We start from the raw sequence: 13,413 nt of genomic DNA, 5'->3' as shown, positions 1-13,413 counted from the left end.
CCAGTTCAGTGACTTGCTTTGTGAGACTGCTTGTTAAATGATTTATTGCTTTAAATATATTAATATAAAAACTGTTTCTATAACTCTTGTTCTTTTTCATGTTCATGTCCTTTTTAGCATACAGAGCCAAGCTGGGAATGCTGAACACTATGTCAAAGATAAGAGGACAAGTTAAAACTACAGGCTATCCTCAGACAGAAGGACTCCTAGGAGACTGCATGATACGGTATGGCAGAGAGCTTGGCGATGATTCTATGTTTGGTGAGTTTGTGCACCTCCTTTGAGAATATTTCCGTATAAAGTTCTTCACAGAATATTAGTCATTGATATAACCTGTGTAAATAGCTAATCCAGGTAAGAGAGCAAGCTAAGTACAGTGATTAGGGAATGATTGATATAATAATACCTAATGCGTCTGTGTATTTGTCCACCACTGTTGCAGGTGATTTCTATCTGTAACTAATTCTGTTTCATAGTTGATATTATTAAGATAAATATTTTGTTTCTAATTTGCCAAAGAATAATTTAGAGCATTCTATATATGCAATGTATTAGGTTAGATATTAGGAGGAAGTTTTTCACACAGAGGGTGGTGATGCACTGGAACAGGTTTCCCAAGGAGGTTGCAGATGCCCCATCCCTGCAGGCATTCAAGGCCAGGCTGGATGTGGCTCTGGGCAGCCTGATCTGGTGGTTGGCAACCTGCACAGAGCAGGGGGGTTGAAACTGGATGATCTTTGAGGTTCTTTTCAACCCAGGCAGTTCTATGGTATCTGGGAAGTAAAGATTTTCTTGATGAGGTGGAGGAGGGAGAGGGAAAGGCAATTACTTTCCAAAGGCCTACAGCAGACGCAAATATACCTCCTTAAAAGAAGTGTATTATAAGATGTGGGTTTTGTTTGTTTTTTTTTTGAAGGGCTTAAGGGAGATGGGGAGAGGAACACAGGGTATGCTTTGGAGCAGAATTTTCCAGTACTAATTTTATGTAGGAGAAAAGCAAGTGCATTATTTTTCACTTTTCAAGGGCTACAGCAAGTGCAAAGGTGCCCACTTGAGTTTTGTTATAAGATGCATTTGTTGTTTCGTGTATACTGAGATATAAGTAGCACATTGTTTACCATAGGCCTTGCGCTGCTGGATGCTGGTGAAAGCATGAAGCAAATGGCAGAGGTGAAGGACTCGCTTGATATTAATGTCAAACAAAATTTCATTGATCCCCTACAGTTACTGCAGGACAAAGATTTAAAAGAGATTGGGGTAAGTTTATGCAGAGTAAAGCTTCATTTACCAATAATCAGAGTCAATCAGGCTCCAGTTCTCTGGGAGGTTTTTTTGGACGCCTAAAGGTAAATAAATGTCATTACATTTAAGCTTATTTCTCTAGCAAAGTAGTGGTGAAATCTGCTTACAATCAATGTCTGGCTGTTTTTTACCAGTTTGTTATGTTGCCTATGCATTCAGTAGTGAAGAAAAATATATTCCTTTTCTACTGTTTTGTTTCAACCAACACTTGTTATTAATTGATTTGAACACGTGAGTAGGCTGCGATTTACTTCGATTATTCTGTCTTGCTGCCTCTGTCACCTATAGCTGTTTATTATAAAGGCTGAATATGATTGTTGAAGAAGGCTGTTCAGAGCAATCACAGAATGATCTGAAAAGTGCCATCAATTGCTGGGTGCCATATCCCACTATGGGAAAAAATATAGGGTGGTGAGGAACATATTTTTAACCTTTAAAGTGAGGTTTTGTTTACAAAATGACAATTCAAAAGAAAGCAGGCAATCTCATCTAAGTCTGTTGATTCCAATAGGCTTTGGTAATAAGCAAGTTGAAACCCTGATGAAATGCAGAAATAAAAGTTGGTTTATTTGTTAACACGTAAATGGAAGTGAAAAGCATAGCAAAAGGCAGTAACTGTGCCTTGATGCCTGTAGCTGTCTCTTATGACATGTAACTGTTTTCAGCTGTAGTTCTTCTGAACTGATAGAAAGGAATTGTTTGATGTTAGCTTTAATGAGTTTTTTACTCTCACACTCAGTCCATTCTGTAAGACTGTCAGTCCCATGGTTTTTGGCAACAGAAAGCTTGCATAGTGATGTCAGATAGAAGTGTCAAGTTGACACCTAACGAAGACAGTAGGAATATAAGATGTGTTGGAGTACTGCCTAGGGAATGAGAAGAGAAAATAACGCTTTAACTGTTAGCTGTCATATTGCATATAATACAAGAGGTAAAATTGAATTAAGTATAGAACAGGGGAGGCAGGGGGTGGCACATTCAGATGTTCTAAATTAGAAGCAGGATCCAATCTGAGATGATGTACATTTTAGTAAAGTCCATTCCAAATCTAAGTTTAGCAAATCAAGGTAGCCAGTTTCCTGAGCCTTAGCAGATGGCTGGTTTTTTAAAGTATATACAAATTAAAATTGTATTCATGTAGGCAGTCCTGGACATACCTGATGCTGCCTTAGATCAAAGGGTTGGGCTGGTAATCTCTGAGCCTGCTGTTTCTTTTGGTTCTGCATATGTCTGTAATCACGTCCATAGCTGAGACTTCCTTAAATCACAATGAGTTTGTATTGGCCAGTCTCATTTGAACCTTCTTCTAAATGTTCTGTCTTATTTAGCATCATTTGAAGAAACTGGAAGGACGGCGTTTGGATTATGATTATAAAAAGAAACGTCTTGGAAAGATACCAGATGAAGAAGTTAAACAAGCTGTAGAAAAATTTGAGGAGTCAAAGGAACTAGCTGAAAGAAGCATGTTCAATTTCTTAGAAAATGATGTAAGTCTGTCCTTCGTTTTTGTTTACAGCGGTATATCCAGATGGGAAATGCATGTGCGTTTGGATGAAGCTTGTCTCATCCTTTATAGAAGGCAAGGACTGAAGGCAGAGAATGTGCCTTTCTCCTTGTCTTGGAGAGGAACTTTGTGCACAGCAGCACATGGGAGAACTCAAGAATTCAGCAGGTCGGACAAGGCTGACACAGAGGTTTCATGTGTCTTTATTATCTATGAGCAGTGAACTGTCTGCAAACAGAATGCAGGGAGATGAGTGGGAGGAAGAATGGGGACTAACACAGTCACAGAGCTGCTGCTTAAACTGGGAGCAAGAGATTTGTAACCTGCACTGATTTTCAGGAGCGGCTCACTTATACAGAAAAATTTGTTGCTGATCTGAAGGATCTGGGTGATTTGGACTCCACAAATTACAACTACGTTTTGGTTCTAAAAATTACTGCATAAAGTTTATGTGGGTTGTGCTCAGGTACTTGAACTTTGGCTCAGATTCCAAGTCCACGATGAAATTATGTCTAAATAATTAACAGCTGTGGTCTTTAGGATAATCCCTCTCTTCAGTGCACATACAGAAAATAGCAGTGTGCTCTCTTCCTGTGTTAATGATGGAACTGGGTGAGAATAAGCTGGGTAGATGCTTTTAGAGGCCATTTTATTATCTGTAGGCAGAATACAGGATATCCTTTTCTTCTAATAAGTCTCCATCAGATACAAATATAGATGTAGATATATATATAGAAATATATATATTTTGGCTGAAATACGAAGGACAAAAGCAAAAAGGAGGAGCTGTTAAGTAAAATCATTTCAATGCAAGCAACCTCTCTGTCTAACTGCATATCAGCCAGCTATAAACTAACCCGTGGCTCCCAAGCTGTTGTGAGTGGGCTGCGTTTGCTACAGCCGTGTGTAAGTCAAAAACTGTCTTGCCATTTTACCAGCACAAATGATATGAAGGCAGCAAAAATTAATCATCCTCTATAAATAATTTCAGTGCACTATTCCTGGTGTCCCACTGTAGGCTCTACCAAGTTGCCAGTGTGTCTTATAATTCTTTGCATAAGCAGCTGAGAAGTGTTTCAGGTGTTTATCATTAGCCAAAGCCAAACCAAAAAGATGAAGCAGCGCATGGATTTATAGTGAATTATCTGAGCCACAAGAGAACTGATCAGGAATGACTTACCAGCGTGAATGAATCTGCCTTCGGAGCGAGTTGAACTGGGTGTCCCTGTGAGGTCTTGTTCCATCCTCACTTTCTTTTGCTTATCTTTCAAGAAAACTGCGCTCTTTCCTTCTGATGTTCCATGCTGACCCCATCTGCCTCCCACCCTCAAACTTCTCATTCCAGCCTTCTTAACCACAGTCTTTCTCATTGGTTTGCAGAGACTCTGATTGCAGTCACTTCCTAACTGTCCTTCCATGTTCCCAAAGTGTCTCCCTTTCTTTCTGTTTCCCTGCATTCTCTGTTCTCAATGCTCTGGTTCTCAGACACCTTGCCAGGTGCCTCACCCAAACACAGTCCTGATTCACACATCTTGCTCTCTCTCTATTTATTTTTTTTTTTGCACTGCTGGTTCCAGACCTCCCACACCGACACTTTGCATGCATTTCTTATCGGATCCATCTTCCTGCCTTTCCCACTCATTCAGTCTCAGGCTCCTCAAGCTAAACGCCTTTTAGTCCCACAAGTCTCTCTGGCTCTTTCCCAGTCACTCTTTTTTCTCCCAGTCCCCATACTCCTCCCAGCTCTCACTCATCTTGTCTTGACAGTCCTTGTCTGTCTATTTTCTCCAACCACCCCATGCAAACCCCAGGCACATTGTGTGTTATCCTCAGCTGGTTTACATTACTGTCTTGATTTTGATGGACTTGTATCAGCTGTTAATTTGGTTCTGCATTTGATTTCTGTATGCTGTGTGATGATGTTTGGCTCTCTAGGAGTCCCAGCAGAATTTCTAATAATGTTTTTAACTGAGTAAAAGCAGAAAAAGTAGAGCTTAAAATTGCCATGGGTCCATAAAACTTTAACAGAAAGCTTTCACAGACACCTTCTTGTGATCCAGCATGTGAAGACATGGTGGAATGGGAACATATCAGACTTTTGGGCTCTGTCCTCCTCCTCGTCTTAAAGGAAAAGTGCAAAAAAGGAGAACAAATAAATATTTGCTGTTGTTCCCTGGTAGTACATCTTAAACTTTTCAGTTTGCACCGGGGAAGAGGAATGAGGTTATTACCTTCTTTGTTTTTTCTCTTCCACATCCTTCCTTAGCATTCATACACTTGAATGACTTGCTGATACTTCTTCAAGTAGGTTTGGATAATAGCAGATAAATCATGTTTCATTTATCGGTTTACATATAAAATGCTGCCATCTAGTGAGGTAAGTCCAGATGATTTCAGAACTGTACTTCATAAACATGGCTAATAAGCACTAATGGGTCTGAGTCACAAGAGTTGTCCCAGTGTAACTTGTCCCAGCATTGCTGATCAGGAAGGCTCCTCTCTCACCTGCTAAGGGGTTGTGCACTGCAACTCTTTCAGCCTTGGGTGTTGACAGACAGCTGGCTTGGAAGTTGAAAGCAAAAAGGATTTGTGCACTGTGAAAGGAAATGACTTAAGGACCCAGCCCTGAGTTAGTGAACTAGAAGTTACACCTCAGTTTTGTTCAGGTTCCAACTGGCAGTTCCTTTGATAAAATCACATATGCTCTTTTTCAGTAGTCCCACATGGTATCACGGTCTTTTGAGATACCAAATCTGTTTTGAATGATGTTTGTTTGTCTTTCAGCTGAAGGTACTGCAGGCTCTTAAAAACTGTTTGCTCTCTGTCTTTCAGGTAGAGCAAGTTAGCCAGTTGGCTGTGTTTGTAGAAGCAGCACTAGATTACCACAAACAATCTACAGAAATATTGGAGGATCTGCAGAGCAAGCTGCAAAACCGGTAAGACTGAACGCGTAAGAAAACTTTGAGTCTCTTTTGTAGTTCAGGTTCTTGAATATGAAAAGTCACAGAAGCAGCAGATCTGGTAGCAGCAGATCTTGTAGCACAACAGATGCACGCTTGCTGTGCTCTTGTGCCCTGCTGGGCTTCGTTGTTTTTAAAACGTTACAACCTGGCAATGTACTGTGGACCGTGAGCCTTTAATGTGCCATGGGGTCTCTCCAGCAAGCTTTGAGAGTGTGCAGACTCTCCCCCTCACATCTGCAGCAGTTAAGTAGGACAGCCTCCGGTTGTTTGTAGATTTTTTTTTTAAACTTGCATACTTTCTGAACATTGTTTTGGAGTCTTTGCTGGGCAGTTGGTCTGTTTTCACTGAGATTATGGGCATAACAAAACTCTGCAGCAAAATAAAGAACGTGCCAGTTGGCGAGGAATACAGTTGTGATGTAATGAACTTGTGAAAAGCCAGATATTTTGTGTCACACTAATAGGAAGAAAGGTGCTGTCATTAATTTGTTGTACGTCACTCAGAAAAGCAACAGGGAACAGGAGACCTTAATGACTTGAGCACTGCTATAGCATGGACTAGTAGTACAGTCAGAGTCACGTAACTTCTTTGAGACTTTCCTGAGAACAGAACTGAAGTGATGGATGTGAGTACCATATGGGAGTAGCAGTACCTGTATACCCTGCAACATTCCAGCTGAAGGGCCATTGTAATGGGGTGGTCTCAGTAGGGCCACATGCACATGTAGCAAGAGGTGCTGTGGCAGATTTGCTGTTCGAATGATTATTTCCCCCTTTTTTTTTTTTCTCTAATGAAAATGCACCATGTGAGATGCATTCACTGGGCCTCTGTCCTGGCTGGGCTTCTGCATATGTCATTTACAGCTGAGCTTTCCAGACAGCTCATTCCTGGAACTTCTGCTGAACTCAGTGGCAGCTGTGGATGCTCAGCACTTCTCAGACTCAGGCTGTTAAGCTTTTTTACCTCTGTCAGCAGGATCATAGCATTAAATAAAATAGGGCCTTGCTGAAACTCATGTGCATTAGAACTGAGCACCGTTTAGTGAATAACATTTCCTCACACCTTCCTCCAAAAAATCTAATACAAGTCCAAAGTCCACAGCAGAAAGGTTTTTCCTTACCCTTCAAATACAAAAGTACTGAATCTGGGTGGAAACTGTATTTGTTTGAGTGAATCTCTTGCCACTCTTCTCTGTGTTCCAGAATAAATGTAGCATCTAGTCGGCCTAAACGTGAATTTAAGCCCAAACCTGTAATAACTACAACTCTGGAAACTGGTGATAATCAGCAGCACAATGGGATTGCTTATAGCTCTTCTATAAAGTCATCAGGTAAGCCTGTGGCCACAGACTTCACATTTTGGTGGCTTTTTGTACCAGATTGTTGCTTGTTGCACTGCTTGTATCACGCTAATGATGGATTCATAGCGTATCTGTATCCAGGTATTTGACTCCAGTTTGTTCCCCAGGTTTGGAAATGAAATTGTGAAGCCAGGGTTCCTCTTTCCATCTTTTACCATCTGAATTTGAGGTGTGGCACTCTGTTGGTTCTTTTTAGGTTCTTTGTGTTGCCACGAAGGGTAAGAAGAGAGAGAATCATTTGCAGAAAGCATTTTGTTTCTTGAAAAGACAGATGCCTAATTGGGTGTGTTAGATCACTGTCTGGAAAGTCTCCAGCTGCTAATTTCTCTCAACACTCTCTGTGTAAGTGATCAGCTCAGGATCTTGACTATTAGCCATGTAGAATTCAGGGAGACTAACTTTGGCCTAACTAATTTTGTTAACATAATTTACTTTAATGTCCTTTCATTCCCCTGAAATATGCACGGAAATGTGTGCGTTTTTTTAGCTGAATTACTGGAGATGTTCAAGGCCAGGTTGGATGCAGGCCTGGATTAAAGGGATCTAGTGGGTGGGAACCAGGCTGTGGCAGGGGTTGGAACTCAGTGATCTCTTCTCCCCCAAGCTAATCTGTGATTCCTTGATTGTTAGATATCCCTTGCTGTGGTAGTAGGGTTCCTTCTTGTGGTCAGAGCCTGGTTCTATCGAGGAAGGGGAGAGAAAAAAAAAATGAAGAAAAAATGGGAATAACTATTGAAAGCCCATGAAAGTTGTGTGTGAAAGTTGTAATAATGAGCATGGTTACCACTACTCACTGAAGCAACTTTTCCACATTTCCACATGAATAAATTTTTTTGCCCTATCTCCCTTATGCCTGTGGTGAGTGGTGACAGATCAAGGATGCTGCCACCTTGCTTACTTTAAAAAAAAAAAAGGCAGTTTTTATGAGCTAAAATTTACTGAAAGAACTGAAAAATGAACGGCCACTGATCACTAAGGTGGGAAAGGAGTGAGCCAGTTCCATTTGTCGATTCCATTCATACACTACAGCAGCAGCTGCTTGCTTTTAATGATGGGCTTTCACTTACTGCTTGGCTCAGTCAGTACTCTCAGAACAGAAAAGAAAACATAGTCATAAAAGAGAGAAAGAGGAAGTATGGGAAAAATATAGTTTCAGTTGCTGCAATTAGTGTTGTTAATAGTATAAAGATTTAAATTAATCTCACTTAGTATTAGAAAGATTTAGACTCAGTAGTTTTTTTTTCCTCCATTAGATTATAAAGCTGTGGATTCTGTTTGCCTCCTGAAATCATTATTTATCTTCTTTCTTTCTGTTGTCCACATGAATTTCTGTGGAGTTATAGTGGGGTGAATGTACCCTGCTTGTAAATGGAGAGCCTTCCTCTTGCTGCTTAACACTGTGAAACAGATTTGATTTGATTTGTGGTCTGTGATTTATAAATGTGAACCAGGTGGCTCGAAGGACAACTCTGCACAATGTTGTAAGATCTCCGTATGATGGAGGGATAGCATCATAATCATCCTCTTCTTCTGCTTAGAAAGCTTCATCCAACACATCCAACTTCCCCTGTTTACACATTGGCTCTACTAAGATGTTGACCTTTAATTTCCCTGCTGCTATCGTTGAAGGTAGCAGTATCTTAGCATTCAGTGAGCTCACAAATATCAACTGAACAGTTAAAAGTAAGGTGTGACACATTCACAACTACCATGATCCAGTTCTGAGTGTTGAAATGACTTTTCCTGTGTTTCACTATAGCTGTCTAGGTTAAGTATTAGTTTCTCAGAGCAGAAATGGTATTTTCCTTTATGCAATTCCTAACACGTGGGGATTACTCACTACTAATGACCTGTGACTCCAGCTCTGCAAATGTGTACAGAAACGTCTTTTTAATGTTGTAAATTATTTAGTTACTTTGATTAAGCACAGAGAATAAATCAATTTTTTATTCCAATTTTTTTATTCTAATTCATTGTTACCCTCATTAATCAGCTGGGGCTGTGAGCATCATCTGCTCTAGAACTCTTAAATGCTGTGTTACATCATGCATTTCATTCTTCTTGTTTGTCGGGTTGGACTGTGGTATAAACTAATTGGGTCTGGTTGCCATGTGCTGGATTTTAACATAGGCATCTAAATGTTTACACACTTCAGCTGTGAGGGAGACTGGGGCTAATTATCTTTGTAAGCTTCCAGCTCCTGATGATTAAAGTGTAATTGCTACCAAATACATATATCTTGGTGTAGAAGAGGAGTATGTGCAGGTATGGGAGTAACTCCTTTTGGAAAGACAAGAACAAAAAAACCAACACTCATTGCTCTGGTTTTATCCTGTGATGCTTCAGAAATCACAGACAGCTACTTGCTCAGCCTGCTTGGTGCTGTATTTTCCGTTTGTACTGTCCAGGTTTAAGTGATCTGTGTACTATGATTGGTCATCCTTGAACACAGTGAAATGTGACAATTTATCTCCACGGTGGCAGAATTAAGGAGATGGGCCTGGTGCTGCAAGTTAACGTAAAACCTGCCTTCAGGGAAAAAAAAAGTGTTATTTCTTTAGCTTAAGTCTCTGCAACAGAAGAAGAGCAAGTATTTAATAGATGGGAAAAGGCTGCAGTCATGTCACCAGTTCTGTGATGTTAAACAGTGTGTTGCAGATCGTCAAGCAGCGCTGCCCCCATTACTTTTGTCAGGGAAGCTTTGTCTCATTGGATTATACAGTAGCAGCAGCTGCCTGATTCTAATGAAGACTCTGACTGATCCAACAGCCTGGAGTGAAACCGGTCGTATTGGCTGTGACCATTATTTTAAAATCTTTCCAGGCTGCCAGACACTTCTTTTCAGTCCTTTGGAACTTAAATTGAACCAAATGTGATCCATCTCCTATCGGGTACCTTGCTGTCAGATTTGAACTGACTTGCAATAATAAATTAGCCCCATCGGAGCAGCTGGTGAAGGCGAGGAACTTTGTCAATTATTCCGAGCGCTGCCTTCTGCTGCTGACAGTTCTGGTGAGTTGGTATCAGCTCTACCTTGGCAGAGACTCTGGAAATAGCTCAGCTATTTTTGAATGCAGTCAGTCCATTTTTGTTGTAAAACTGTGGCTTATCATCTTTTCTGTCAATGGACTATTTCAGCAGAAATATGTCTTGAAACAAGCTTTGGCCTGCACCATTGTATTGGACAAGCCGTAATTCAGTTTGCTCTTGTGAAACTTTGTTGTTACCCCATGCTTTCCACAGGCAGAGAGCAAGTGCAGCTTTGTTTCAGCAGTATCCTGGGATGGCTTACTTGAAGGGGGCCTTTGTGTTGACAGCTCTCTTGCATTGTTAGAACAGGAGAAAAGAACCTTTATTATAAAGGATAGAACATATCCCCAAACAAAATTAATTCCCACTTCCCAATTTTAACACCAAATGTTATTACTGACCAGCAGAATAAGTGTTTCCTAGAAGTCTTCTGATCCCTGTTCTTAGAAAATACCAGCAGTTACTTTTCAGTAGTTTCCTGTACATTACTGTGATTAGAAGATCAGAAAACATGACCAGTGTTTTTAACACCTTAGCCATTTTATCCGCATTGCTGTATCGATGCAGACAAAAATTAGTCTTCAGGCTGACCACAGGATTACCAGCATGATAACTGAGCTACCACTGGGATGCTTGAGAGTTGTTGCGATGTTACAAGTGGGACAACCACAATAACTTCAAAGGTTTAACCACTGTAATCCTAGTAGTAGTGTTAAAAGAGTTGTCATGCTGTACTGTGTTTTACTGCAGTTTATGTGGCAGCAGCATGAGGTCTTTCCTCCTATTCTTCATGTAGAAGTATATTTCAAATTAGCAGACTTCTGCTTGGATATTCTGCCAACACTGTTGAAAATCTGTTATGGCTGAACTGTGATTGAACCTCTCACTAGTCCTTGTCTGCTGAGCTTTACAATTTAAACACTGGATTACCTTTTATTAGAATACATTATTGTAAGTGTGAATGAAGGAATGTGCTACATACATGTCTATGCCATGGACCCAAACCAGTTAATCACCTCTTCATGACAGTGACTGGGTGACTGCATTTATGAAGTTAACTTCTTTTGCTCATGGTGATTGTTTTTTACCTTCATTTGTTTTTTTTTTCCTGTAAATGTACGTCCTTACTACTGTGTTTAAGAGTAATGTTGCTTGAAGATTGTTATAACAGGATGCGAGCAAGCAGTGCAAGTCACAGAACAGCCAGGTTGTGTTGGTAGAGTTGCTGTTTGTTTTCATCTGTAGGACTTAGTCAGGCAACACCATTACTAGCATAACCATTGCTTTAGTTCAGATGAAGGACACGAATAGCAGAAGACTTGAACACATGAACCTGGGGAGCAGTAACCCAGAAATGTCCCTCACTGCTCAAGCAAAGTGCAGTAGGAAGCATTTATGCAGGAGCACCTGGAAGCCTTGCTCCTGCAAATACACATGTGCAAAAATCATGACAGCTGCATTTCTAGCCTATTAATTTCTTGTTTTGTGGATAATGAAATTCTGCAAAGCCTCTTGTAATGCTTTTTTTTTCTGTCACGGGGGCAGGTTCTTCAATGCACGTGGATCAGCCCTGCTGCCAAGCTCTCTATGACTTTGAACCAGAAAATGAAGGCGAGCTTGGGTTTAAGGAAGGGGACATCATAACTTTGACCAATCAGATTGATGAGAATTGGTATGAGGGGATGTTAAATGGAGAGTCTGGCTTCTTCCCAATTAATTATGTTGAAGTGATGGTACCCTTGCCTCAGTGATTGTGTCATTCAAGCTGTGAACATGATTTCATGACTGAAATGGATTCACAAATGTTGTCAGTGTGGCATTCTGTGAAAGCCTTGCTATTTGACTGACTTACTGACTTTTGTATGCGTCTTTTTAAAATGTATTTATTTTATATTCCAAAAAATTTTACCTTCCCTGACACCATCAACCTGCAAAAAAACCCATACCCAGTTTTTTTGCTTTGTGCCTTGAAGATCACTGTATGAAGTGTTTACTGGTAGCTCACTGTTGCTCCCAAAATGCATTTATTTGCTAATCTTGTACATGGTTTTGTTTCTTCCTTTTTTTTTTTTAAAAAAAAAAGTCTTTTGTTGCAATGATTTTACTATTGAAAACAATTTTTATAAATACTGTAAGTGAAGCTAACTGCAATGAGTTCCTAAGTTACTGATATCATTGAGCCCTTTCCATCTATCACACTGTAATTTATTGTGAACAAGTTAATCCATGTTTCACATTGTATGTTGACAAAAGGCAAAGTGATTGTTGTCAATATTACGATGTTGTTGTACTAAGTACAAGTTCTCAGAATTGAAGATTCCTATAATTTGCTGACCAAACTTAATAAATATGTCGGTGGGATAAGAGTGGTTGCCACTTCTATTCCTGTAGCTCTGGCTTTTATTTTTGTGTTGGAGGGTCACTCTTGCTAGATAAATCATTTCAATGGGGGGGGAGGGGGGAAGAACATCAAAAATACCCCAAACTATTAGTTTTATGGCACCTCAGCAACTGGAATTGTAATAATCTTGCTCTCCTGTCACAGGCTGTGTGACACTCATAATATCTATTAACATTTTCTTATAGCAGGAGAATAGGAGTCCTTTGAACCAAGTGTGAACTGATTGTAGCTCCACCGCTTGCATAGACCTCCATTGAGATAAATGGGTGAGTATCACTGGTCATGGCTGCAAACAGATGGAAAGTTAGCAACACTTCTGCTATTGTCTGTTTCTTTAAAGGATGGAGAATGATGAAGATGAAAAGTGGCAGAGGTAAAAAGACAAATGTTGTAACTGAAACATGCAAAAAGGGCCTCAAAATGAAGGACTCAGGCTTAAGCACTGTTAAAGTGAATATAGAGTTAATTATTCTTCTGTTAGCCTTTTCCTGCTTCTCAGGAAATGTGGATGTAGTAATGACTGAAAAATTCAGCATCCTGAGACAAACATGATCTTTTTCCAACCTTGTCCAATACTCTATGGTCAAGATAGGGGAATGAAAAAAAGGAAAGAGAACTCTTCACAGACAAAAGGGCTTGAATCCAGTTTCAGTGTTTTAAGCTCTACTTGGTTCTGTAGTCCAGAAGCAGTGTTCCTGAGAGAGGAAAGAATTTCACATGTACCGTGTGTGCAGTAACTATTCCATGTAAGAAACATAAATAGCTTGTAACCAGCTATCCAAACCATGCCCTTCCAGTTTCTCCTATCTCTGACCTTGGCTGATACAGTGGTGACAAAGGAAGTAAAGGACT

The 13,413-nt window shown here is 40.1% G+C and overlaps 1 protein-coding gene across 3 annotated transcripts in view; it reads left to right on the top strand.

The window, feature by feature from the left end:
- Nucleotides 1-12,228, top strand: part of SH3GL3 (SH3 domain containing GRB2 like 3, endophilin A3) — a 44,717-nt gene extending 32,489 nt beyond the window's left edge. For all 3 annotated transcript variants that reach the window (XM_052671556.1, XM_052671555.1, XM_052671554.1), the window contains 6 exons: nt 118-261; nt 1,124-1,257; nt 2,631-2,789; nt 5,639-5,742; nt 6,973-7,100; nt 11,706-12,228. In XM_052671556.1, the coding sequence (XP_052527516.1) occupies nt 118-261; nt 1,124-1,257; nt 2,631-2,789; nt 5,639-5,742; nt 6,973-7,100; nt 11,706-11,911 (875 nt within the window). In that variant the 3' untranslated portion in view covers nt 11,912-12,228. The remainder of the gene's footprint in view (nt 1-117; nt 262-1,123; nt 1,258-2,630; nt 2,790-5,638; nt 5,743-6,972; nt 7,101-11,705) is intronic.
- Nucleotides 12,229-13,413: the final 1,185 nt, after the last annotated feature.

The sequence above is a fragment of the Tympanuchus pallidicinctus genome, unplaced genomic scaffold, assembly GCF_026119805.1.
Source record: "Tympanuchus pallidicinctus isolate F22 unplaced genomic scaffold, pur_lepc_1.0 scaffold12, whole genome shotgun sequence".
Classification (NCBI taxonomy): Eukaryota; Metazoa; Chordata; class Aves; order Galliformes; family Phasianidae; genus Tympanuchus; species Tympanuchus pallidicinctus.
This window is presented reverse-complemented; position numbering and strand designations above follow the sequence as displayed.